This window comes from Alexandromys fortis, unplaced genomic scaffold, assembly GCF_014885135.2.
Source record: "Alexandromys fortis isolate MF-2015 unplaced genomic scaffold, M_Fortis_MF-2015_v1.1 scaffold_380, whole genome shotgun sequence".
Lineage (NCBI taxonomy): Eukaryota > Metazoa > Chordata > Mammalia > Rodentia > Cricetidae > Alexandromys > Alexandromys fortis.
This window is the reverse complement of record NW_026068270.1, coordinates 68,781-91,955: the sequence shown is the minus strand read 5'-3', so window position 1 is coordinate 91,955 and position 23,175 is coordinate 68,781. Positions and strand designations below refer to the sequence as shown.

The following is a 23,175-nucleotide window of genomic DNA, read 5'->3' as shown; positions in this document are numbered from 1 at the left end:
GTAACTCTAAATCCTGTTAAGTTGACAATCAAGTTTTTCAACATTATAAACTTTGATTTATAAAAAAAAATCAAAAAAAGACATAAACTTGGGGGGATCAAAGCAAAGATGAGCAATGAAGATTGAATAGCATAAATATTTATTCATCAAACTATGTGATGGCAAAAAGGTGTAAGGCACAAAGACCAATAGCAATATAAAGGACACTTAAAGGAGCTGCAGAGATGGCTCTGCAGTTAAGAGCTTGGACTGTTCTTCCAGAGGACCTAGGTTTTGTTTCCAGCATGCACAGGACAGATTACAACTGTCTCTAATCCAGTGTCCTCTTCTGGCTTCTGTGGGCACCACATGTACATGGTGTACATCTGCATATGACAGGAGGAACATTAAGATGCATAAATAAAATAATAAAATAAAGGGAACTTAGAATTATAGAAGAGGAAACTTTGCTTTTTGAGACAGGTTCTCTCTATGTATACTAGGCTAACCTTGAACTCACAGAAGCAGGAGTGCTTCTGCCTCCCGAGTGCTGGGATTAAAGGCCTAGTTTGAGGGGGAACTTGTTAAAGATGTCTCAGAATTTAGGTGATCGTTTTGATAAATCTCACTATAGAGAGTTTGAGGTGCTGAGATTACGTGTGGCTCAATGGTAGAAGCTTCCTAGCATTCCTGAGAACCTGGGTTTGATCCTCAGTACCAAGCCTAAAGGTAACAGTAATAGTATTACTTAGGAGCTGAGTGAGCTAGGAGTGCTGTTGCATTTCTGTAGTGCTGACCGTGGGAGATTAAGGCAAGAGGATAGTGAGCTCAGAACTGACTAACCATACATAATTAACCACTTTCTCAAAAAAAAAAAAAAAAACTGGTTTAAGTGGCATATAGTAGTGTTTTTATTGCACCTTTTCAATAAGAAGTTAAGGTACCAGATGTTTAGTCATACAAAACGTGATTGAGTCAGTGGCCTTCATATTCTTGTTTTAAGGAATTCAAAGAGTGAAATTTGTAGACACAGAGGTATTGTTGGACTGGATATGATGACATGTTTAATCGCAGCACTTGGAAAGGAAAGGCAGGCAGTGCTGCATAGAGAGACCCTGCCCTCCCCACCAAAATACATGGATGGACAGGCAGCCAAATAAATAAACAGATAAGTGTTGGCCCTGTATCTGACATGGAGCACCATTAACTTTCCTGAAATGATAAATAAGATAAATAATAAATGCTGACTCTGTATCTGTCCCAGAGTACCACCAGAGTGAATCTTGCCCTACCCGGGTTTAATTTTTCCTGTTTGAATCCTCCTTGTGGGGCTGGAAAGGCTGGTAAGAGCACTCAAGGAGGAAGACCCGAGTTCAGATTCCCAGGTATCCATGTAAAAAGAGGTAGAGGCACTTAGTGTAGCCACCTGTTCAGTCATCATAGCCCATGGAAAGATGGAAAGAAAGAACCAACTGGCGTGTGCACAACTGCCCCCACTCAAGATAATAGTAATTAAAATTTTTTCTTACATTGGGTGCAGCCATGCTGACATAACCCCAGTGCTTTAAGGGGCAGATGCTAGAGAATCACCTGGCCACTAGCCTAGGGTAAGTGAGAGACCCTGTCTCAAGGAAATGAGCAAAGATTAATAGAGCAGAGCACCTGAAGGCCTCCTGCAGCCTTTTCATGTGCACATGCATGTGCACATGCTCACAGATATGCACACATATAATCTTATCACACACACACAGACCACAGAAATACTCCATGACATTTAAGGAAACTTTGACTCAGTTATTTTGAAAGCAGGGCCTGATAGCTTTGAAGATACAGATTACAAATGGTGATTTGCAAATGCATTTGTTTATTTCTTTCACTTTAGTGTAAGGGAACCTCAGTGGTTGTAGAATTCAGCTTGTTGGAAAGATTCCTGCATCCCACAGTCCTGATTGGCACGACTTGCTTAAATATGTTTCAAATGCGGATGAGGAACAAGTTGTGCAGCTTTGTCACTTGGCCTTTTGATTGCTGCAGGCAGCTACGGCTGGGCAGGCCTCACTGGTGAAGTTACCCGACAACACCCTGAAGTCTGTGCCGGCAGCTTCACAACTTGCCAAGCCTGGGACCACGGTGCTGCGCGTGTCGGGAGGGGTGATCACAGCTGCCCCCTCCCCTGCTGTGACCTTCTCAGCAAATGGAGCTGCACATCAGGTGTGAAAATGAGAATGGCAAGCAGGACATCCCCAGGCACAGCAGTGGGGCTTTTTAGAACCTCTGAGATGCTGGTCCTTTTTAAAATTGAAGTATAGAATTCACAGAGCATGAAATGTACCACTCCAAAATGTAGTTCAGTGGTTTTTATTCTATTTACAGGGCTGCCTAACTCCTCTCATCAGCTCTTTCCACACCACTTTCATTGTCCCCAAAGCTATCTCATAGCAATCCCCTTTCCCTCCAGCCCTGTGCAAAACACCAAGCTTCCTTTTCTGTGTTTTTGTTTTTACTTTAGGTATGTGTTTGTGGGTAAGAGTTGGGGGGGTGGGGAGGATGTTAGGGACCAGAAGCAACTTGGAGGAGTCTGTTCTCTCCCTTCACTGTGGGATCTTGACATTAAACTCCAACTGTTACTCATGAGCCATCTTGACTGCTCAAATCTTTGTAAGTGGATTTTCCTATTTGGAGAATTTTATAATTTTATAAATGCAGCTCTACACATGGCCTTTTATGTCTTCCTAGTTCTAGTTAGTATTTTTTTGTCTTGTTTTGACAGTCTTTCTATGTAGCCCAGGCTGGCCCTTGCCTCTGCCTCGTGGAGTTACAGGCATTCACATAACATTTTCAAGGTTTATCTACATTCTAACGTTTATCAATCTTCTATTTTTTCTGCATATGAATAATACTTAGATTTATGGATATCTAGTTGGTTTTTTTGTTGTTTTTATCTACCACTTAGTGGAACATCTATGTTTCCTAATTTTTTACTGTTAGGAATACTTCTAGAAACATGTATGCACACATTTCATTTTTCTTATTTACAGAGGTAGGAGTAGAATAGCTGGCTCTTATAGTACCTCCTAATATTTTGAGGAACTGACAAAGGAGATGTGTTCCACTTTCTAAATCCTTTATGTGTAATGTGTGGATGAGTGCATTCTACTGTACACGGATTGATTCTCTGCTCCCACATCGGGTTCTTGGAATTGAACTCAAGTCAGCAGACGCGTGTGGCAAGCACCTTTACCCGCCCAGCCATCTCAGCAGCCCACCCTCTCTTGGTAGTATCCTCTGGACCACAGACAGCACTCATTTAGATGAAGTTCTATTTGCTTGGTTTGCTTTCATTGCTTTTTGATGTCATGTCTGAGAAGCTGTGGCTAATCTGTGGTCCTTCTCTTTTAATTTGGTTCATCTTGAGTTAGCTCTAGTTTGTGGTGTCAGATTTTAGAACCAAGCTTCGTTCCTTCTGTATAAATACCTAGCTGACCTAACATCATTTGTTGGAGAAATTTGTTTTTCCCTTTAAACTATTTCTCAAGCCTGTGACCGCCTCTTGTGCCTGATCACGGTTGTGCTGCTGTGCCTTGCAGCCCTTGTATGGCATATTCACCCATGCTGCTTTCTTTCTACATGCTCTCTGATCCAAGTATTTTGTCTGCTGTGACTCTTGAGAGTCCTGCAGCGTACAGTTGTTCTGGTCGAAGCTTTCTGCAATGATGTCCCTTTCAAGTCTTCGTGGTACTGTTACCTTTCCTCTCAGTTGTTTTAATAAAGGTCATTTTATTCCATTTATACATTCTGAAAATACGTCCTCTCTTTTGGTATTGAATGGCTTTTCATAAAGTTACATAAGGCTGGCTAGATGGCTCAGCAGGTAAAGCGTGTGGATTACCAAGGCTGGAAGCCTGAGTTGGATCCCGAGGTAATGTTCTCTAAATGTTCACTCTCTCTCTCTCTCTCTCTCTCTCTCTCTCTCTCTCTCTCTCTCTCTCTCTCTCTCTCTCTGTTCTCTACATGATCAGTCTCTCTCTCTCTCTCTCTCTCTCTCTCTCTCACACACACACACACACACACTAATAATAATTTTTAATTTAAAAAAAGTATATCTTATCTAGTGGACCTTTTTTTCTTTAATAACTGAAAAAATAACTTTCCTGGTCTGTGAAATATAAAAATACAGGAACTACTAAATTAGAGAAACCATCCTTTTTACCTGTGAGTGAGATTACAGGTATGTACCACGCTCAGTTTATGCCATGAGAGCAATCAAAACCAGGGTTTTATGCACAATAGATAAAAGAGTTCTACCTAGTGACCTACATCCCCAGCCCCGAGAAATCATCATTTTATGGCTTGAAGAGATGGCTCAGCAGTTGAGAACACTTGCTGCTCTTCCAGGTGACCTGAGTTCAGTTTCCATCACCCATGTAAGGTGGCTCACAGCCTCCTGTAACTCTAACTCTAGGGGATCTGATGCCCTCTCTTGGATTCTGCAGGCAGGCACCTGAACAAACATAACACACATGTACACACAAATAAATAAAAGTAAATCTTAAAAAAATTTTTAAAGGAACTATTTTTTAAAAAACATGGGCTAGGAGGGGTGGTTTAGTTTATAAAGGTGTCTGCTGGCAACCTGAATTTAATTTCAGGACCCATGTGGTGGGAGGAGAGAACTGACCCCTACAAGTTGCCCTCTCGTACCTTCATATGAGTGCCGCGGTACACGTGCCTGCATAAGTAAGCAGGCATTTTCAAAATAATAATGATAACTGAGAGCTGCTGTTTGTTAGTGTGCCGTGTGTGAGCCACTGCACTGTGTACGTTACACTGCTCATTCCTCTTTTGTCTCTGTGACTGAACAGCCTGAAGCCTCTGCCACTGTGTCATCCTCTGTCGGTTCTATAGTCAAAACTCCCGGGCAGCCACAAGTGTGTGTGAGCCAGGCCACCATGGGCACTTGCAAGGGCACAGCTCCCTCTGTCAGTGCAGCATCCCTGGTGTCCACACCAAGCTCCATCCCTGGGAAAGCCACAGTGTCAGGTAAGTACCATGATGTTCCTTCTCTTTCTTTCACTAGGCCACAATGTGTATGGGAAGTATTCATGTTTTCAATTAAATATTATCATATAATCCAGAAATATTTTCCAAATAGCTACATTTAGTGTGAGGGGGTGAGAGAGTGAGTGGGCAACTTGAAGGAGTTGCTTCTCAGGTCAGCAGGTGCCCTTGCTGTGTAGCCCTGGCTGTCTTGGAACTCGTTATATAGACCAGGTTGGTCCAAACTCAAAAGAAATCGTCTTGCCTCTGTTTCCTGTTTCCTGGTGGGATTAGAGGTGTGTGCCACCATTCCCATTACTGAGATGAGCCTTTTGAGGCACTTCCTTTTCTTTTTTCCTACACTCTGAGTCCTCGCTCAAGAACAGACTTTTCTCCCTAGCTTTGGCCCAAGAAGGTTAAGGAAGCCAGGCCTGCAGTGCATACATTCTCTCTATTTATATAAACGCTGAAATAATGAAAAACATTGTTGAGGTAATTAATCAAAGAGGATTGCAAGCAGTGACAGCAGGCACTGGATGAGGACAGCGTTGGAGTGTTTGGTCAGAAACTTTGTCCTCTTTCTGCTTTTCAACTGCTTATTGTACAATATTTGGATGAAAATAGGAATTTGAAAACTACAAAGCGACCAGGTCACTGTTGTCTCCAAAGGACCTGTCTCAGCAGTGGTTGCTGTTTGCAGAGTGGCCCTTTGCCTCGCTCTGCACCTTTCTGTTAGATTTGCAGAATTTCCTCTGTTCTATTTTATGTGTTTGCAGAATTTTCTGTCCTATTTTTCTTTCTTTTTTTAAAATTTATTTTAGGGCAAGGATACTTGAAAAATTATTATATCAGAGTTTCATTGTAAAATCTTCATTATCCATTGCCTCCTGTACCCAACTTTTTATTTTTAAAGGGTGATTGTTCTAGGAACTTCCTTGTGGGAGAAAGTAAGAGTGGCAGAGAGGGCAGGAGCTTGAAGGAAGTGTCTGACTTTACTCGGCCTTGTCTTCCCAACTACTGTAGGATTGTTGAAGATTCATTCTGGTCAGTCCAATCCCCAGCAGGCTGTCCTGACAATTCCCAGTCAACTCAAGCCACTAAGCATCAACACCTCCGGTGGCGTGCAGACTGTCCTGATGCCCGTGAATAAAGGTGCGTCCCACCCTTGTCCTCACACAGCTCCAACTCGGGAGACTCTTTCTGCCAGGTGCTGATGCCTCTTAGCTTTTAATTTATAGTGGGAGGGGGGACGTGCACGCACCCAGGTTATTATGATGGCTGGTGGCAACCGTCTATGCCCCCTGAGTGTAGACAGAGATTGAGCCTTTGTTTCCCAGCCACCCAGACCCAAATAATCACACAGAAGCTATATTAATTACAACACTGCTTACCCAATGGCTTAGGCATATTCCTACCTAGCTCTTACAACTTATATTAACCCGTTTCTATTAATCTGTACATTGTCATGAAGGTGTGACTTACCAGTAAGTTACCTCCATGACTCCACCTTCTTTCCTCTTCTATCTCTGCTTGGATTTCCCACCTTGCTGTATTCTGCCCTGCTGCAGGCCAAAGCAGATTCTTTATTAACCAATGATAATAAAACATATTCACAGTATACAGAGGGGCATCCCACATCACCTGAGCCATCTTGCTGGCCCTAGCTACCAATTTCTAAAGATAAGTAAAAAAAGAACACTTTGAGCATGTGTGAGAGTTGAGTTTATTTGGTTTCTATTTTCTTAGTTTCCTGACATGCCCCCATGACCATAGTGGAGAATGTAGCTCAGTTACCCTGCCACCAGCAATTAAAATGAATTGTCTCTCAAGGAAGATGGTGTAGAAAGAATGTAAGAGCCCCAGGTTGGGGAGTAGGACCATGACATTCTGTCTTCTGACACACCATGGCCTTTGCACTCAAGACCTTGTAGCCACTGTGGTTGCCTAGACAGGATTGGCTCTGTCAGTACTCGGTCATGGATGGGAGAGAGCCTCACAAGCCCAGCCCCTGCACTGGGGGCACCTATTGGCAGACGATGGCTACTGAGAGAGGGGGAGTTGTGTCTTCAGTAGTTCAACCACCGGCAAGTTACCAGTGCTCCTGTAGATAGCGCCATACCAATGTCTGTGTGCAGTGCTTCCTGGTTAAACTAAGTCTCAAAACAAAAAGACCATAGTGGGAGGGGCTTGCTGGAAGAAAGAGGAGCTGGTAAAGGGGATGTAAAGGGATAGGAGAAGGTGGAATGAGTGTGGCCGGAATAATTATACATGTGTAAAATTGTTGAAGAATAATTACTAACTTCTGTCACTATTCTGTCTCCTTTCCCTTTCTGCCTTAGTGGTTCAGTCATTTTCTACCAGCAAATTGCCTACCGTCCTGCCCATTGGTGTCCCAAATCCAGCTGCCCCTAGCTCTGCTCCAGTAGCTATTGCAAAAGGTATGTAGTACTTCACAGGGTCTTTGTCCCAACGTTTCATGCAGGACTTCCTGTAGTCTTAATGTTTTAAATTCAGGCATCTGTCAGCTAGCCACTTGACAGCTATATGACAAATAAATAAATAGTTAAATGTCACAGACTAAGGGAACTGGACGTTGAGAGGCATCAGGCATCATTTTGTCCTCCAGTTTTAACTGGGTTGAGACAAGTTGCACGAATAGCAAACTGCTTGTAAGTGCAGGACAAGTGATCTGGACAGCGATTACTAACATACTGCAGTTCAGAATGTCTGGTCAGGGCTCCTGGGGACAGGACTTTGTGGGGCTTTTGTTGTTTTGTTTGTTTGGTCAGTTGGGTTTTCGAGACAGGTTTCTCTGTATCCCCCAGACTATTATGGAACTCACTCTGTAGGTCAGGCTGTCCTCAAACTCACAGAGATAGGCCTGCTTCTGTCTCTCGAGTGCTGGGACTAAAGGCGTGTACCACTACCACCACCACCACCCTACTGGGGACAGACTTTCATGGACCTTTATAAACCAGACTTTTTTTTTTTTTTTAAAGAATAGAGAGGCCTTCATCTGTATGGCAGTCAAGGGGTATGGATTAAGGGAATAGCAGAGACAAGACTTGAAGGGCTTATTTATGGAAATTGACCAGTTTGGGGCAACATAGTTGAGGAAGGAGCTGTAGTGGGGAGCAGACTGCACCAGCAGAACATTCCTGGCAGTAAGAATAGATGGCTAGAAGGTGGAGTACAGTGGATCAGAGCAAACCTTTATCTATAGCAACTCTAGCAGTGACAGACTCCATATGCTCAGGTCCCAGTACCTCCTGCTGTGTGTATGTAATTCTGACACTAATTCTTATGTCAATCCTTCAGCATAGCTGTCACATCCTAGAGACTGGGTTTGGAGATGTATACACTTCCCAAATACAGGAAACAGTGAAGCTGAAATTTGTGCTAGACTGCCTTTCAGGCATTCTGGTTCCCATTGTCTTGGGAGGTGAATTTGTAATTTGCTAAATGCTCCTTCAAAGAAGAGTATAACTGACAGCGACCTAGTTATGGTTTTATTGGTCTGGGTTTGGTTCCTGTAGAGACCATATAAAGCCTCCAGTGTTTATGGATTACCCTGCGCAGGGAAGCATTTGTTTGCCCTTGAGCAAAATATAGCTGTGAAAGCATTGATGCCACTCTGCACCAGACTGATTCATTTAATCTCGGACTAGGGCAGAGCATCTTTTGGTTTTGTTTTTTATTACATTAATTGTATGTGTGCATACTGGCATACACACACTATAGGACAGCTTGTAGGGGTCATTTCTGTGCTTCCACAGTGTGAATTCCAGGGGCTGAACTTGGCAGCAAGCGCCTTTGCCCACTGAGCCACTTCACCAGCCCTCTATTTTGATTTTAAGGAAAGTAAAACATGCAGTGAGGTATAGAGATAATAAACATACCATTTGATGTACCGTCCAAGATAAGAAAATTTCTGTGGTCTTTTTTTTTTTTTTTTTTTTTTTTTTGAGACAGGGTTTCTCTGTAGCTTTGGAGCCTGTCCTGGAACTAACTCTTGTAGACCAGGCAGGCCTTGAACTCACAATCCGCCTGTCTCTGCCTCCCAAGTGCTGGGATTAAAGGCGCACACCACCATTCAGCCCTTTTTTTTTTTTAACCCTTATCCAGTTTCCAGCCTCTGTAACTAACCAATATTGTAACTTCTGTCACCATAGATTATTTCCAATTTTGAAATTGAGAAAATGAAAGCATACACATTTTTTTTGTGCTTGATTTTGTTCATTGCTTTTTAGGTTTGTTCATATTGTTTGTGTAAACCGCCTAGCAGTGGTTTTACGTTGAAGGCATATATTGTAGTATTTGTTTTCTTCATTGAGAACATTTGGTGGCTTCCAGCTAGCAATAAATTGTTTGTTTGTTTGTTTGTTTATTATTATTTTTTTGGCAATAAATCTTAACACATTTTCATTTCTGTTGTGTTTCCCTAACCTGAAAATGTTTTGATTGGTTATCAAGTGTGGTGGCACACACCTGTAATCCCAACATTTATGAGGTAGAAGCAGGAAAACCATGGGGCCAGAGAGATGGTTCAGTGCTTAAGAGTGCTTGTTCTTCCAGAGGACCCAGGTTCAATTCCCCACACCCATGTGGCAGCTCACAACTGCCTGAAACTCCAGTTCCAGAGGATCCAGTGACTTCTTCTGGCCTCTTCAGGAACTTACACATGACTGCACAGACTACTCACAAGCAAAATAGCCATGCACATAAAATCCAAATAAGTAAATGAACAGGCAAAATATCTATATAATAAGATACAAGTGAATGAATGCATAAATATTAAATAAAGCCAGAGGTTCAGGATCTTCCTCAGCTATTTAGCAAGTTTAAGGCCAGCCTGGGGTGCATGATACCTTCATTCAAAAATAAAATGATTCTAAAAGCTGTGGTTATGTATTTCTCTAATTATTCAAATGACAGATTTGTGAAGTTGGAGCGATGGTTCAGTAGTAAGAGAACATGCTATTCTTGCAGAGGCCTTAGGTTCAAGTCTCAGCACCTACATGGCACTTTAACAGCTGTCTCTGTAAAACTCCAGGACTAGGGGATCCAGTGCCCTCTGCTGGTCTCTGCGGGTACATGCGTGTGATACACATGCATGCAGGCAAAACACTCAAACAGAATATTTTCAATTTGTTAAAAGCCAAATTCAAAGGACTATTCTTTTGGGGGTGGGGTTCAAGACAAGGTTTCTCTGTGGAATAGCCCTGACTATCCTGGAACTCACTCTGTAGATCAGGCTGGCCTTGGTTATAGAGATCCACCTGCCTCTGCCTCCCGAGTTCTGGGATTAGAGGTTTGCGCCACCACCTCCCGCACCAAGAGACTATTCTTTGAACTTTCTCTTAGGGCCTCTTCCTGTCTCTGGAAGTCTCAGAATGGCTAGGGATTGGGGAACCATGCACTGTTCACTGTGGCATTGCCGACGTCACTCAGTATGAGTCAGTATACATCAAGAAATCATTTTAATTTCTATAATTTCTACATAGTAACCTTAATAATTAAAAAATTAAAGACAAGACCTGAAGCTATGGCTCAGCAGTTAAGAGCACTTGTTGTTCTAGATAGGATCTGAGTTCAATTCCAAGTACTCAACATGGAAGCACCCAACTATTTCTAATTCCCGTTTTAAGTGATCTACAGTCCCCTTCTGAGGGCACCGTGCACATACATGGCATACGTATATGCATGCAGACAAAATGTTCATATATAAGAAATAAATCTTAAAAATAGAATTAAAGGAAACATTTTATATGAGGTATTATAGCTTACTTTGGTGATAACAACATTCAGAAGGCTAAAGCATGAAGTCTGTGGCAAGTTCAAGACTAACCTGAGCTATATAATTAGATCCTTTTAATAAACCTAAAAGGAGGAGGGGGAGTTCATACATATCAAATGTCAGTTAATGAGGAACAGGAAAGATGGGACAAAAACAATGGTTTGGGGCCATTGTTTGGTGAAGTATGTTACCCCAAGGCTGAGGGACCTGAGTTTGGGCCCCAGAGTCCACACGGTGGAAAGAACTAGTTTTCACAAGTTGTCCTCTGACCTCCCCATGTAACGTGATAAGTGTATGCCCGCACACTTATTAGACAAGGTTAGAATAGTGGGCAGACATGGCACTAGAGAGTTATTAGCTCAGCAGTTAAGAACTCTTTTTATTTATTTATTTATTTATTTATTTATTATGTATACAATATTCTATCTGTGTGTATGTCTGCAGGCCAGAAGAGGGCACCAGACCTCTTTACAGATGGTTGTGAGCCACCATGTGGTTGCTGGGAATTGAACTCAGGACCTTTGGAAGAGCAAGCAATGCTCTTAACCTCTGAGCCATCTCTCCAGCCCCAGTTAAGAACTCTTACTGTTCTTGCAGAGAACCTAAGTTTGGATCCCAGCACCTGTATCCCTAATTGACAGCAACCCTACAGCTTCAGCTCTGGGGGATCTAAGTCCAATGCCCTCTTCTGGCATCACACCCTCACAGTCCTGGCGTACGTACGTGCACACACATAAATAAAAGTAATAAAGAGTAAAAATTAGTGTTAGAGTCCAAACACCTAAAATACAATAGCTAAAGTCAGTGTGGTGATGTACCCCTATAACCTCAGCATTCTGTCTTCCCTCGCATGCCCCCACCCACCAAGTAGAGGACCAAACCCAGGGCCTCACGCATACTTGGCAAGTGCTAAATCCCCAACCCCAACCTCAGCATTCTGGAAGCAAAGGCTGGCCTTGACTTTTAGTGAAACAGTAATGAGGTAATTTATTAATCAGGTTTTTCAGTAGTAGAGCAATCTTGAACAAAAACCAGGAAAACTAGGGTAGCAGATATAAATACTAAGGAGCCTTGGCCTTTGAAATAGTTGAAGATTAGAAAGAAAGACTCATGGAACAGGAAAGAATAGCCATGATGCAGTCAGCTGGGGAGGGGTGGTCTTTTCTTTGACTGGCATGAGAAGTGGGCCCATCGTGTCTGAAAGCAGGAAAGCTTCTGCCTTACATTAAAGGTAACAGCTAACTTGAGGTAGAATATAAACCTGATTGTGAAAGGTTTAGAAACTTTTTTTTTAATGGAAGAAAACATGAGACACAAGATGTCATAAAAATGAAAAATGTTAGACTTTATTATGATAACCTTACTCCATCAGAAAATATTAAAAGAGCAAAAAGTCCAGCAATTGACCATTCAAAGTCAGTGTGAAAAACAAACTTTACAAAAGAGGATGTCCAGTAGCACAAAGCCCTAGAATTACTCAGATTTATTAGTTATGAAGGAAATACAGATTAAAATCCTAGCAACAAAACAGAATCACCAGGAATTCAAGTTTTCACAATACAGAGGCTACTGGGGACCTAAAGTAATGGGAACCTGGGTTAGCCACAGTGGGCTACAAAATGGTAGAATCACTTTGGAAACCAGCGATCAGTTTTTAAAACTAAGTGTTCATCCTGGGTTCTGGGGATCCACTTGAGGGAAAGATTGTAAATGTCTGTCAAGAAACATGGATGACCTGTGTTCGTAATAACTACAGTGGTGCTGACTCCACGGGAGCCAGGCTTGTCGAGGAGGACCCGATAGAGACAGGCAAGGCAGAGAGTGACTGGGCTGAAAGAAAAACAGGTGTATGACGAGGAAATATTTATCAAATAATGCTTACTGAATACCAGTTACGTGTCAGTGGAAACAGAGAGAGATGACGCTGGACAGGACTGAGTAGGAAAATAGCAATAAGTGCTTTTAGTGCCAGTGTACAAGACAGATTCAGTCTAGGAAGAGAGTACAGCTGTTAAAAGCAAACACTACTCTTGCAGAGAACCTGAGTTTGGTTCCTAGCACTCACTATGGGTGGCTCATAGCCCCCTGTCCCCATAACTACAGCTGCTGGGGAACCAGTGCCCTCTTCTGATCTCCTCAGGCACCTGCACTCAAGTGCACATACCACACAGACACGCACCTGTGCACTTAAATAAATTAATAAAGGCTGTCTGAGAGAGTAAAGGCGGCGAAGCTGTGCAGACACAAGAACCGTGTCAGCATGGTATTTTATGAAAACTCTAAGGAAAGAAAGGCATATCTCCTGAGATATTAATGTTTATGTCAGTAGAGTTAATAGATCTGTCAGGACAGAAGTGTTTTTCAATTTTTCAGTATTTACATAAATATATAAACATGCATGTAAATAAGTATGCAATAAAATATTTTGGGAATGAAACTCAAATATAAAGAATTTATGCTTTATGTGCACCTTAGACATATAACCTGAAGATAATTTCATGTATTTTTAACTAATTTTGTATGCATGATAGCCAGGTGTAGTGACTCACATCTGTAACTTGGGAAGCGTTCTGTGAGTTTCAGGCCAGCTGGACCACAGAGGAAACTCGAGGCCAACCTGGCTGATAAGACTCTGTCTCAAAATACCCAAAACAGTATAATAGAAATAATTTTGTATACATGAACAGTTTTACCTGTGCAGCTGCATGTTGGCATTTGAGAAACTGTAATTGTTGAAGTACTTCAGTTCAGATTGAGGATTCTTGGCCTATGGTATTGAAAGCCAGATAAAATTACCTTGAAAATTGCCATGCACAACAGATAGGCCTTTGTCTCTGAATACTAGAATAAGACGTCAGGTCGGTAAGCTTGGCTGGAAAGATGACACCAGAATAGACGTGTGCTAATCTCAGTCCTGGGCCGGAGCTGAGAGCGGTACAGAGCAGTGAGGTGTGGTGTATAGTTGGCTACCCTGAGACCTAAGCTTACGGTTGTCTGTGTGCTGGCTGAGAACAGGAGCCATCTGCGTCTCCTGTTAGGTCCACATACCTTAGCTGGCAGTGCCCTCAGTTGAGTACAGTTGTTTTGCTGGCACAATTAGCTCCTGGCAGTTCTTTTTGTTGATCTTCCTTTGTAGTGAAGACTGAACCGGAAACCCCTGGGGCAAACTGCCTCTCCCAGGAGGTCCAGACAGCAGTGAAAACTGAAGAGAGCTCTGAACTGGGCACCTACGTCATTAAGTAAGTGTTCTAGTTTCTTCTAAGGGGGCTCTGCTTTTGGTGTCTCTGTGACGCTTTTTCAAAATCATTGTGATAGCCGAGTGTTTGTGGACATAGTGAGTTAGTCCTCTGGGGGTAGGGGACATTGTCTTTAAGGGCTGAAGAGTTTATTTTTTCTGTGTATGGGTATTTTGTATGGTTGTATGTCTGTACACTTCTTGTGTACCTGGTATCCAAGGATGCCAGAAGAAAGTGTCAGATCCCCTGGGACTAGAATTTCAGATAGTTGTGAACCACCTTGTCAATGCTGGGAGTTGAACGTGGGTCCTGAGGAAAAACAGTCAGTGCTCTTAATTAACCACTGAGCCATCTTTCCAGCCTCCAAAGAGTTTATTTTAGCCAGTGGTACAGCTTAGGGGTAGCACTTGACCAGCAATCATGGAAGCCCCAGGACTCCCTTGAGCTTGCTGATGTACAGCCTCTGTTGAATGGGAATAGCATACCCAAGTGTAATCATTTTGTTCCTGGGTATTCACAAACCCTGCCTGTGCTTCACAGCTGCCTCTGCATAGCCATGTCATCTTGCTTCCTCTAAAAAACCTTCTTCATTAGATTTCTCATTTCCAAATTAGGAACCTCCCTTCTAGAGACAATAGAAACATTGTGTCTCTTAACATGACAGATGGAGGCATCAATCAGTAACCCTAAGACAGGCATTTGTGTAGTAGCAGTCACCTTGCAGAGATTCTTACTCTGATTTTCAGATGTAGATAAAATGTCTGAGATGGTTGTATAATTTGTCAAAATCTGTTTGTTCTTAACATTTCTTTTTAAGTATAAAATGTTTTATAAAGAAGACCTAGAACCTTATATGGTGGTTCACACCCGTAATTCTAACATTGGGCAGGGTTGGGGTGCAGAGGTAGGAAGATCAGATACTCAAGATCATCTGCAAATTTGAGGCCAGCCAGGGCTACATGAGAACCTGTCTTTAAAAACAAAGAAAGGAAAGGAAGCTTTTTGTTAGCAGAGGGAACGGTCGGGGTGTGTGTGTGTGTGTGTGTGTGTGTGTGTGTGTGTGTGTGTGTGTGTTCGACAACCTATACAATTTAGTGTCATTGTTTACACTTCTCAGGGTGGACCATTTGGAGACTATCCAGCAGCTCTTGACAGCAGTAGTCAAGAAGATTCCGTTAATTACTGCGAAAGGTAAGAGGGTTGTTCTCAACCTGCACGGACATTTTGTTAAACTGTAAAGTACTTGGAATGATGCAGTGATTGTGACTTAGCCACTTGTGGGGGTCTGGGAGTCACAGGATCTTGGTCACATCTGGTTAGACTTGGGTGCAGGCTGTGCTGGCAACGAAACCAAGAGCCCTGTGCGTGCTAAGCAGATGCCTCGCTTCTCAGCTACTTTACCCCAACCCCTCCCTTAGACCAGGCAGGTGTTTTAGGCGGCAGAGTAACACAGTTTCCTGGAGTTAAACAAATGCAACATAAAAGAATGCAACACATCTTTGCATCATTAAACCAATATTCCATAGCATAAACAAATGTAATCATCTTCAACTAATATTTCACAACAATCTCCAATAAGCAAAATTTGTCTAAACCACAGCAATCTTTCTTCTAGGTGAAGATGCCAGCTGTTTTTCTGCCAAGTCTGTGGAGCAGTATTATGGCTGGAACATCGGGAAAAGGAGAGCTGCTGAGGTAAGGCTGTTTGCTGCCTGGATTTTCAGCCCACCACCAAAAGCCAGGCAGCAAAGCGAGGTCAACATCTGTATGTGCTCCACCTGTAAGGAAAAATGAGACAAATTTGCAATCTATTTCTTTAAGGTACTTGGTGGTGGATATATTTTTCAATCACAGATGTCATTCTCTGGATCTCAGATACCTTTGAAAAGGCCTACTCTCCTGTACTAGAAGAAGTATCTCAGGCTTTCTTTGAGAAATGTATATATTCTGGGGTTGGAGAGGTGGTTCAGCAGCAAAATGGCTGCTCTCACAGAGGACTTGGGTTCATTTCCCAGTGTCCTTCTCTAGCTCACAGTGGTCTGTAACCCCATTTCCAAGAGACCAGTCTCCTCTAGACTTCAGACATTAGGCATGCAAGTGGCACACACGTGCACATAAAATTAATTTTTTTAAACTTGTAAATAACTCGTAAACTTTCAAAATAATAATAAATCCAGATTTTTATGGAGTACTTACAACAGTGTTGCCAGATGTAGTTGAATCATGAGAAAAAACGGGACAGTGTATGTGAAAGTAGCGTCATTGTGGTTGGTCTGGAGAGAATAAAAAGTTAGCTCATGACCCAATAAGAAGTTGTAAATAGAAACCTAGGAGCTTCTATTTTATTTTGTAAACATTAAGACCAATGGAGATTCTTTGTATTACATTTAAGTTTCATTGTGTGTGTGCGTTTGCATACACATACACACCACTGCACACTGCTGAAGGCTAGAGGACAGGTGCAGTCAGTTGTCTTCTGCTGTTCGGGTTCCGGGGACCAAGGTGGGCTCACCTGACTTGGCAGGCATCTTTCCTGAGCATCTTACTGGTCCGCAGAGAAGCTCTTCTGTATGTTCTCCGTTTGTTGGTATAGAGTGATAGAATCTGACTTTTTATTGCTTAGTTTATTTTAGTGCATAGCAATTGATTTTAAAATTTAATGATTTAATTTTGGTTCAAAACCTTTTTAAGTGGCAAAGAGCAATGACAGTACGAAAAGTGTTACAAGAAATACTGGAGAAGAATCCAAGATTCCACCACCTGACACCCCTAAAAACCAAGCACATTGCTCACTGGTGCCGCTGCCACGGTTACACTCCACCAGACCCTGAGAGCCTGCGCCATGATGGGGACTCCATTGAAGATGTGCTGACCCAAATTGACAGTGAGCCAGGTAGGCCTTAGTAGGGTGCTTGCCTCCCTTCAGTTAGGGGCGCAGGGAAGCTGCTGTAGATGGCAAGACCATTTTTCTTACCAGGACACCCCAGACGACATGGCCCTTCAGAAATGTTTATACCCAAGTGTTTCAAGCTTTCCAGCCAGGAATGTTTACTTCGTGCCATCTGGTAGGCATGCACTGCTCCCATGAGTCTCCTCCTCAGCATTACTCTAAAGATTCCTAACTTACACTCTCCCTCAGATAGAAGTGACTTCCCTTTCTTTGTGACCTTAGAGAACCCCCAAAAGGCAAGTCTGCCTTTTCCCACGAAGAAAGGCCAGTATCTTGGGTGTTTTTGAACCCCAGGCGAGGGTATTGGAGGCACGTGAGAATAATGGACAGTAGGAAAGAAACAATATATTTACTGCTACAGTTTGTATCAGTATGTATACATATATATGGTGTATATGTTATGTAATATACACATGTATATAAACAGTATATATAGTAAAGAAACAGTATATATACTGCTACACTTTGTAACCGTATACATACGTATATGTGGTATATATGTTATGTAATACACATGTATATAAACTGTATATATAGTAAAGAAACAGACAACTGCTGAAGGATAACGTTAGGATCAGAGCAGCGTCTGATTGTGCCTTAAAGAATAAGTTCAGCCAAGTCCCCTATCCATCTGAGGGAACCTGGAGACAAGTGGGTAAGTCCCTACCCCATCTACTTAAGTTTTGCTCTCTGCAGAAAACTTCCTGCGTGCCTGGTGCTCAATGGTCATTTGTCTCATCTGCTATGGCATGTAGTGTCTGTGCTGAGAGAGTCTGTCAGCTTCTAGATCTGTGGCCTTGGTGAGCAGAGACTACATGGTAACCCAAGTTTTATGGTACATCACCAACATTTGTAGTCAGTAAAACAGGGAGCCAGGAGCTGTTGAGCCACCACCATTGTACCTGGCCTGGACCTCAGATCCTCTGTCGTATGTATGTACCTGACTTTATTGTCCTGATACTCCTGGTACACAGCCACTGAAGGCTGTGCACATTACCCTGTCAGTAGTTCCCTCAGAGCAGGGAGACAGGGTGATCCAGTCCAGGCTGGCCCTGAACTTACTGTGTAGCTAAGATGAATTTGTACTTCTGATCCTCCTGCCTCTACCTCCCCAAGCTCCGGATTTATAGCATGTGCCACCACACTGAGAGCAGTACTGGTAATCAAACTTGGGACTTCCTAATCCCAAGACCTCCTGCATGCCAGGCTGGCGCTCTAACCAACTGAGCCACATCCCCAGCCTGAATAGGAATGACTATGTTCTTCACTGCACATTTCTACATTTTCCAGATTTAATAAATGAAGAAAATTAATGTATTGATTCAGGAAGAGGGCAGTGGCCTTCTTTTCAGTGGGGTGAATTTGCTTAGATAATATTTGCTTAGGTAATATCAGTGGGGTGAATTCTGTACTGTCTTTGGCCTTACTGGCAGATAGAGTTCATTTAGAATCGGATGACTGTCTGCATGTCTACTTCATGAGGCTCTGGTTCTCATGAGAGAGCTGTAGAAGTTGAACCTCAGAGAGTCGGAGCCCAGACTGCTTCCTCTCCTTTAGAGTGCCTGTCATCCTTCTCTGCTGCCGACGACCTCTGCCGGAAGCTGGAGGATCTGCAGCAGTTTCAGAAAAGAGAGCCTGAGAACGAGGAAGAAGTGGACATCCTCGGCCTCGCAGAGCCACTGAAGACGACCATCAAAAAGGAGCAGGAAGAAAGGCAGGAGGAAATGAGATTCTACCTACCGCCAACTCCAGGCTCAGGATTTGTTGGTGACATTACACAGAAGGTAGGACGCTAAGGCTGTGGAGCTGTCCAGTCATGGGCCAGGTGCAGCGTCCAGACTCAAACACTAGTCTGCCAGGGTGATTGTGATTGGCTCCTGCCCATAACTTAGGTGTACTCCCACTTTCTCATGTCGGGGCCTTCTGCGAGAGCTGTAAGCGCATGGGGAAAGGTTGAACATGGCTGCAAAGCCGAGGGCTAGACACAGGCTTTGTCCTGGGTTCTTTGCTCCTCTACCTCAGGAGAAACATTTCTCCTTCACAACGTATATCACATTGCAGTTCCTACTTGAGGGAAGTCTCCTCCCAAGCTTGCTGCAGTTGCAGGGCACACCCTTGTTACCTGGAAGAGAGCTCACGACCCATGGCATCTAGCAGCTTTTAATTATTGCTTGCACCATTTTGAGTTCTTCAGAGACGCCAATCGTGTTCCACGATCAAAGCTTTGGGGTGAAAACATGATTCCGTGTTATCCCGAGTGATTAGAGAGCCCTTCTGCTCGCTCGGGAAGAGGTCTGCTAATATTGATGGAACACATGACTTTCCTCCGCTCTTCCAGATTGGGATCACCCTGCAGCCCGTGGCACTGCACAGGAACATGTACGCATCAGTGGTAGAGGACATGATCTTAAAGGTGGGTGCCTGCTGCCAGCAGAGGGACTTGAACTGTGACCGAGGCTGACCAGGTTAGATTCTAGGCCCGAGGGGAGCAGAGAGGACAGCTTTTAAGTCCCTTGTCGTATTTAGGTTTTAAGTTTCTTTTCTGTTGAGTAAACGAAGTCATGTCCCTCTAAGAGCTGAGGTTTGTTGTCGTGTTGAGGGTGGGCCCCAGGCCTCATGCTTGCCAGGCAGCTGGTCTTCCCGAGTCCCCGAGCTCCAGCAGATGTCAGTGCCTTGTTAGTGCTGTTTTGTATTCTCATTAAGAAGTATCCCAGCGACTGGAGAGATGGCTCAGAAGTTAAGAGGACTGGCTGCTCTTCCAGAGATCCTGAGTTCAATTCCCAGCAACCACATGGGATTGCTCATAACCGTCTATAATGGGATCTGATGCCCTCTTCTGGCATAAAGTTGTATATGCAGATAAAGCACTATATACATAAAATAGATTTTTTTTAAATGACTAAGAAGAAATACCCTATTATGAGAAGTATCTTTGTTCTTACCATTTTAGAGAGGGCAAAAAAACAAGAGCCTTAGGTTTTCCCTGTCTGACAACAGAGAAGCAGCCACAACTGTCTGTCTGCAAAGGGTTAGAAAAGCAGCAGCTCCTTCGCCTGCCTGGTCCTCACCACAGCAGTTCTCCATTCTGCATCCCCCGCAAAAGGAGGCTTCGGTAGCAGCCCTCCCTCAACACTCTTTCTTTTCCTTAAAAAACCATGTCTGGTTAATGAAAACCACTTCATCCAGTTTATAATTTCTCTACATCATGGCCTCTAAACAAAAATTCAGTTTTTCCTGAGACCTTTGTAATATTTAATTTCAGTAAAAGGTGAGGTCGATTGCATCCTTTCCACTAGCAAGCAGGTGACTATTTTGTCAATACCAGTCTTCTGTTGTAGGCCACGGAGCAGCTGGTAAGTGACATCCTGAGACAGGCACTGGCAGTTGGATACCAGACGGCATCTCCCAACAGGTACTGTCGCGCAGCTGATAGCACAGGCTTTGCAATTTAGTTACTCTTGAAGATGTTCTGTCTTAAATATAGGAGGAGTTAGAGTTGCTGTGCTTGGGACATTAGAAGCAGACTGAGGGTCCATCCTGTGGTTCTGAGAGAGCCTCTGTAGAAAGCCTAGCTGTGCCCTCCCAGCCGTTACTTCAGAGACACCCAGGTCTGTAGTATCACAGGGTAGAGCAGGCAGCAGGTTCTTCCATTAGAGACAGGAACCTCTCAAGGGCAGACTCTAGGGTCGAGTTTGATAAATATTACCTAAGGTTTTTGTCACTGCAGACACATTATTCCTCTCAGAAACTGGGAAGCCAAGCTCCGGAGGGAGTCGTCTCCAGTGTCCCAGATCACAGGCCCCACATTTAGACGATCTCACTGGCTGGGGACCCTTGAGCTCACTGCCACTTCTTTTCTGATACATTCATCTCTGAGTGGAATGCAGAGTTCCTGGGCCTTAAGAGAGCAATAGTCCACTTTTCCTTCCTGTTCCACTGAAGGCTGTCATAAAATCCTGACAGGTATTGCAGTACCTGAGGATATTAGGTCAGAAATACGGAGACAACACAGAGGTCTTGAATTTTTTTTTTTTTTTTTTTTTAAAGAAGAAGTGGGGATAAACATTTTCAGGCCTACTCTCTGTTGCCTTGCTTGTGAATTAGGAGGAGCCATGCTTTTTCTCCATATGGCACCCTTGGTAGTTTGAATGAGAGCCTGTAACCTCACACTTGGCTGGCCAGGACTCACCTCCCGTCTTCTAAGATGAGAGAGATAGCCCATATCTTCATGCTGTTTGGAAGCAAAAGAGTCTGCTAAGACTTAGAAACACTTAGAAGAAGACTTAGGAACATTTTCTTCTACTGTCTCTTTTCTCTGTCGGCTAATCATTGAGCCAACATGAAGTTGTTGTTCCTGTAACCGGTGGTAAGATTTGAACCCTGGGTAGGACTGTAATTGCAGTTATATCTTTGATCAGAAAGGAGAAGAATTCATAAAACGTGGGAGAAAGCATGGCCTTTGTCGTCACATCCTGCTATGGGAATGGTCCTTTTAGTGAATTAACTGACTAAGTGGTTATTGAATGCATTTGACACATTATACCTAATTATATTTTTGGGTCTTTTGGACTAGGGTTCCCAAAGAAATCACAGTGAGTAATATTCACCAGGCCATTTGCAACATTCCTTTTCTGGATTTTCTCACAAACAAACACATGGGGAGACTGAACGAGGATCAGTGAATACAGTGAAGATGGTCCCCGAAAAGCAGGATGGGAAGCTGTGTCTGAAGTGTCAAGACTGTGGTGACGCTTGTGTTTGGGGAAAGGTGGTTTTCTGTGCGTTAGAATGCCATGGCTGCCGTACCATTCCTTCTGTGTAACTGCGTGTATCACAAGGGTATTGAGTCCCGGGTGCAGCCCTTTCAAGACTGAGTTGTTTCCCAATTCTCGAGGGGAGCTGAATGGACACAACTTTGTCAGCTTGCATTTCTTAGTGTGAGACAAGGCATATACACAAGGTGCTCCCTCTTTGGTGTGTGCTTGGGTTCACATGGGGCCTGCTTTCCAGAAGGCGGAGATAAATCTGACGCTGGCCTAGGGTACTCTAAAGAAGAACACCAAGGACGTACCTTCTCCTACCTTGGCTGCACTCTTGGCCAGTGTGAGTCAGCTATAGAAGGGGTAATATGCCATGTGGAAAGTCAGAGACCAAGGTGGCTTCAGACTGAGACTTTCTCATGGAACCCCAATGCCAGTGCTTCTGTGACAGCCAGTGTCAAAGCACTGTTGAGAATCCCAACAGAGATCAGAAGGCATCAAGCCTGTGCTCATGAAACCCAGGAAACTATCACTGTTGGTGTAAGCATCATCTACAGAGTCCGGCACTTGGCCTGTGGTAATATGAGCACTGGGTCCCCATATCCATGACGGCTGCAGAAGCTTTTCCTGCTGCCTCATGTCTAGGGGCTGGGGAGGCAGCCTCAGGGCAAACCTTCCTGGGATTGTCCCCTTGGTGGATCTAGGGTCCTGTTCTTCTCTGCCAAAGAGTTATCCAGATGAAAAGGGTTGAAACACCTGTGAGTGCCTTACTGTGGGCGAGAACTGCTCTAACCCAGGGTGCCAGTACTAGAGTCGCTCTGTGAGGGACAGATTGGAGGTTGGTATATCAGCACAGTCTGCAGACACTAGGGCCTCTCCAGTCCTATTCACTCTTGTGGGGGCAAAGGAAAGACCTTAGTTCCAGTTGGAAACATTCTCTTATTCTGCTCAAAGCAAACTTGAAAGGTCCGAGTCAAAGACACTTAGGTAAGCAACAGAAAATCTGTTCTCCCAGGTCCCGTAGATTGGTGTGTGAGTCAGGAAACAGCGGGAAGATAGCTGGATAAAATATGACAGAAGGGATCTTTCCAGCCGGAATAGGACAAGCATGGCTTAACGGAATAGTTGGGATATAAGCCTTAAGAATTTGGTCTGGAGACCACCCAGCAGATTGATAGGCCCACACACAGATTTCTTTAGAAGTGGACGGAGACCTACGTGGTAGGTTATTCAGATGAGAGCAGATTCATTTGTTGTGATGAAAACCTAAAGAATTTGCTTTTTGCTAAAGAAATATCAACTGATTTAAGAGTCTCTGTGTATGTTAATGTTTCCAGTGTTTTTCTATTATAATGTGTAACATAATTGTGTATCATTTTGTCTACAATAAAACTTTTAGTATTTGTGATGTGTTTT

The 23,175-nt window shown here is 43.4% G+C and overlaps 1 protein-coding gene across 1 annotated transcript in view; it reads left to right on the top strand.

The window, feature by feature from the left end:
• Yeats2 (YEATS domain containing 2) overlaps positions 1–23,167 on the top strand; it is an 81,780-nt gene extending 58,613 nt beyond the window's left edge. The window contains exons 17-28 of the mRNA XM_050131992.1: positions 2,014–2,190; positions 4,842–5,019; positions 6,040–6,168; positions 7,356–7,454; positions 13,950–14,052; positions 15,167–15,240; positions 15,665–15,744; positions 16,741–16,942; positions 18,557–18,783; positions 19,338–19,412; positions 20,338–20,411; positions 21,573–23,167. Of these exons, the coding sequence (XP_049987949.1) occupies positions 2,014–2,190; positions 4,842–5,019; positions 6,040–6,168; positions 7,356–7,454; positions 13,950–14,052; positions 15,167–15,240; positions 15,665–15,744; positions 16,741–16,942; positions 18,557–18,783; positions 19,338–19,412; positions 20,338–20,411; positions 21,573–21,681 (1,527 nt within the window). The 3' untranslated portion in view covers positions 21,682–23,167. The remainder of the gene's footprint in view (positions 1–2,013; positions 2,191–4,841; positions 5,020–6,039; positions 6,169–7,355; positions 7,455–13,949; positions 14,053–15,166; positions 15,241–15,664; positions 15,745–16,740; positions 16,943–18,556; positions 18,784–19,337; positions 19,413–20,337; positions 20,412–21,572) is intronic.
• The last annotated feature ends 8 nt before the right edge of the window (positions 23,168–23,175 follow it).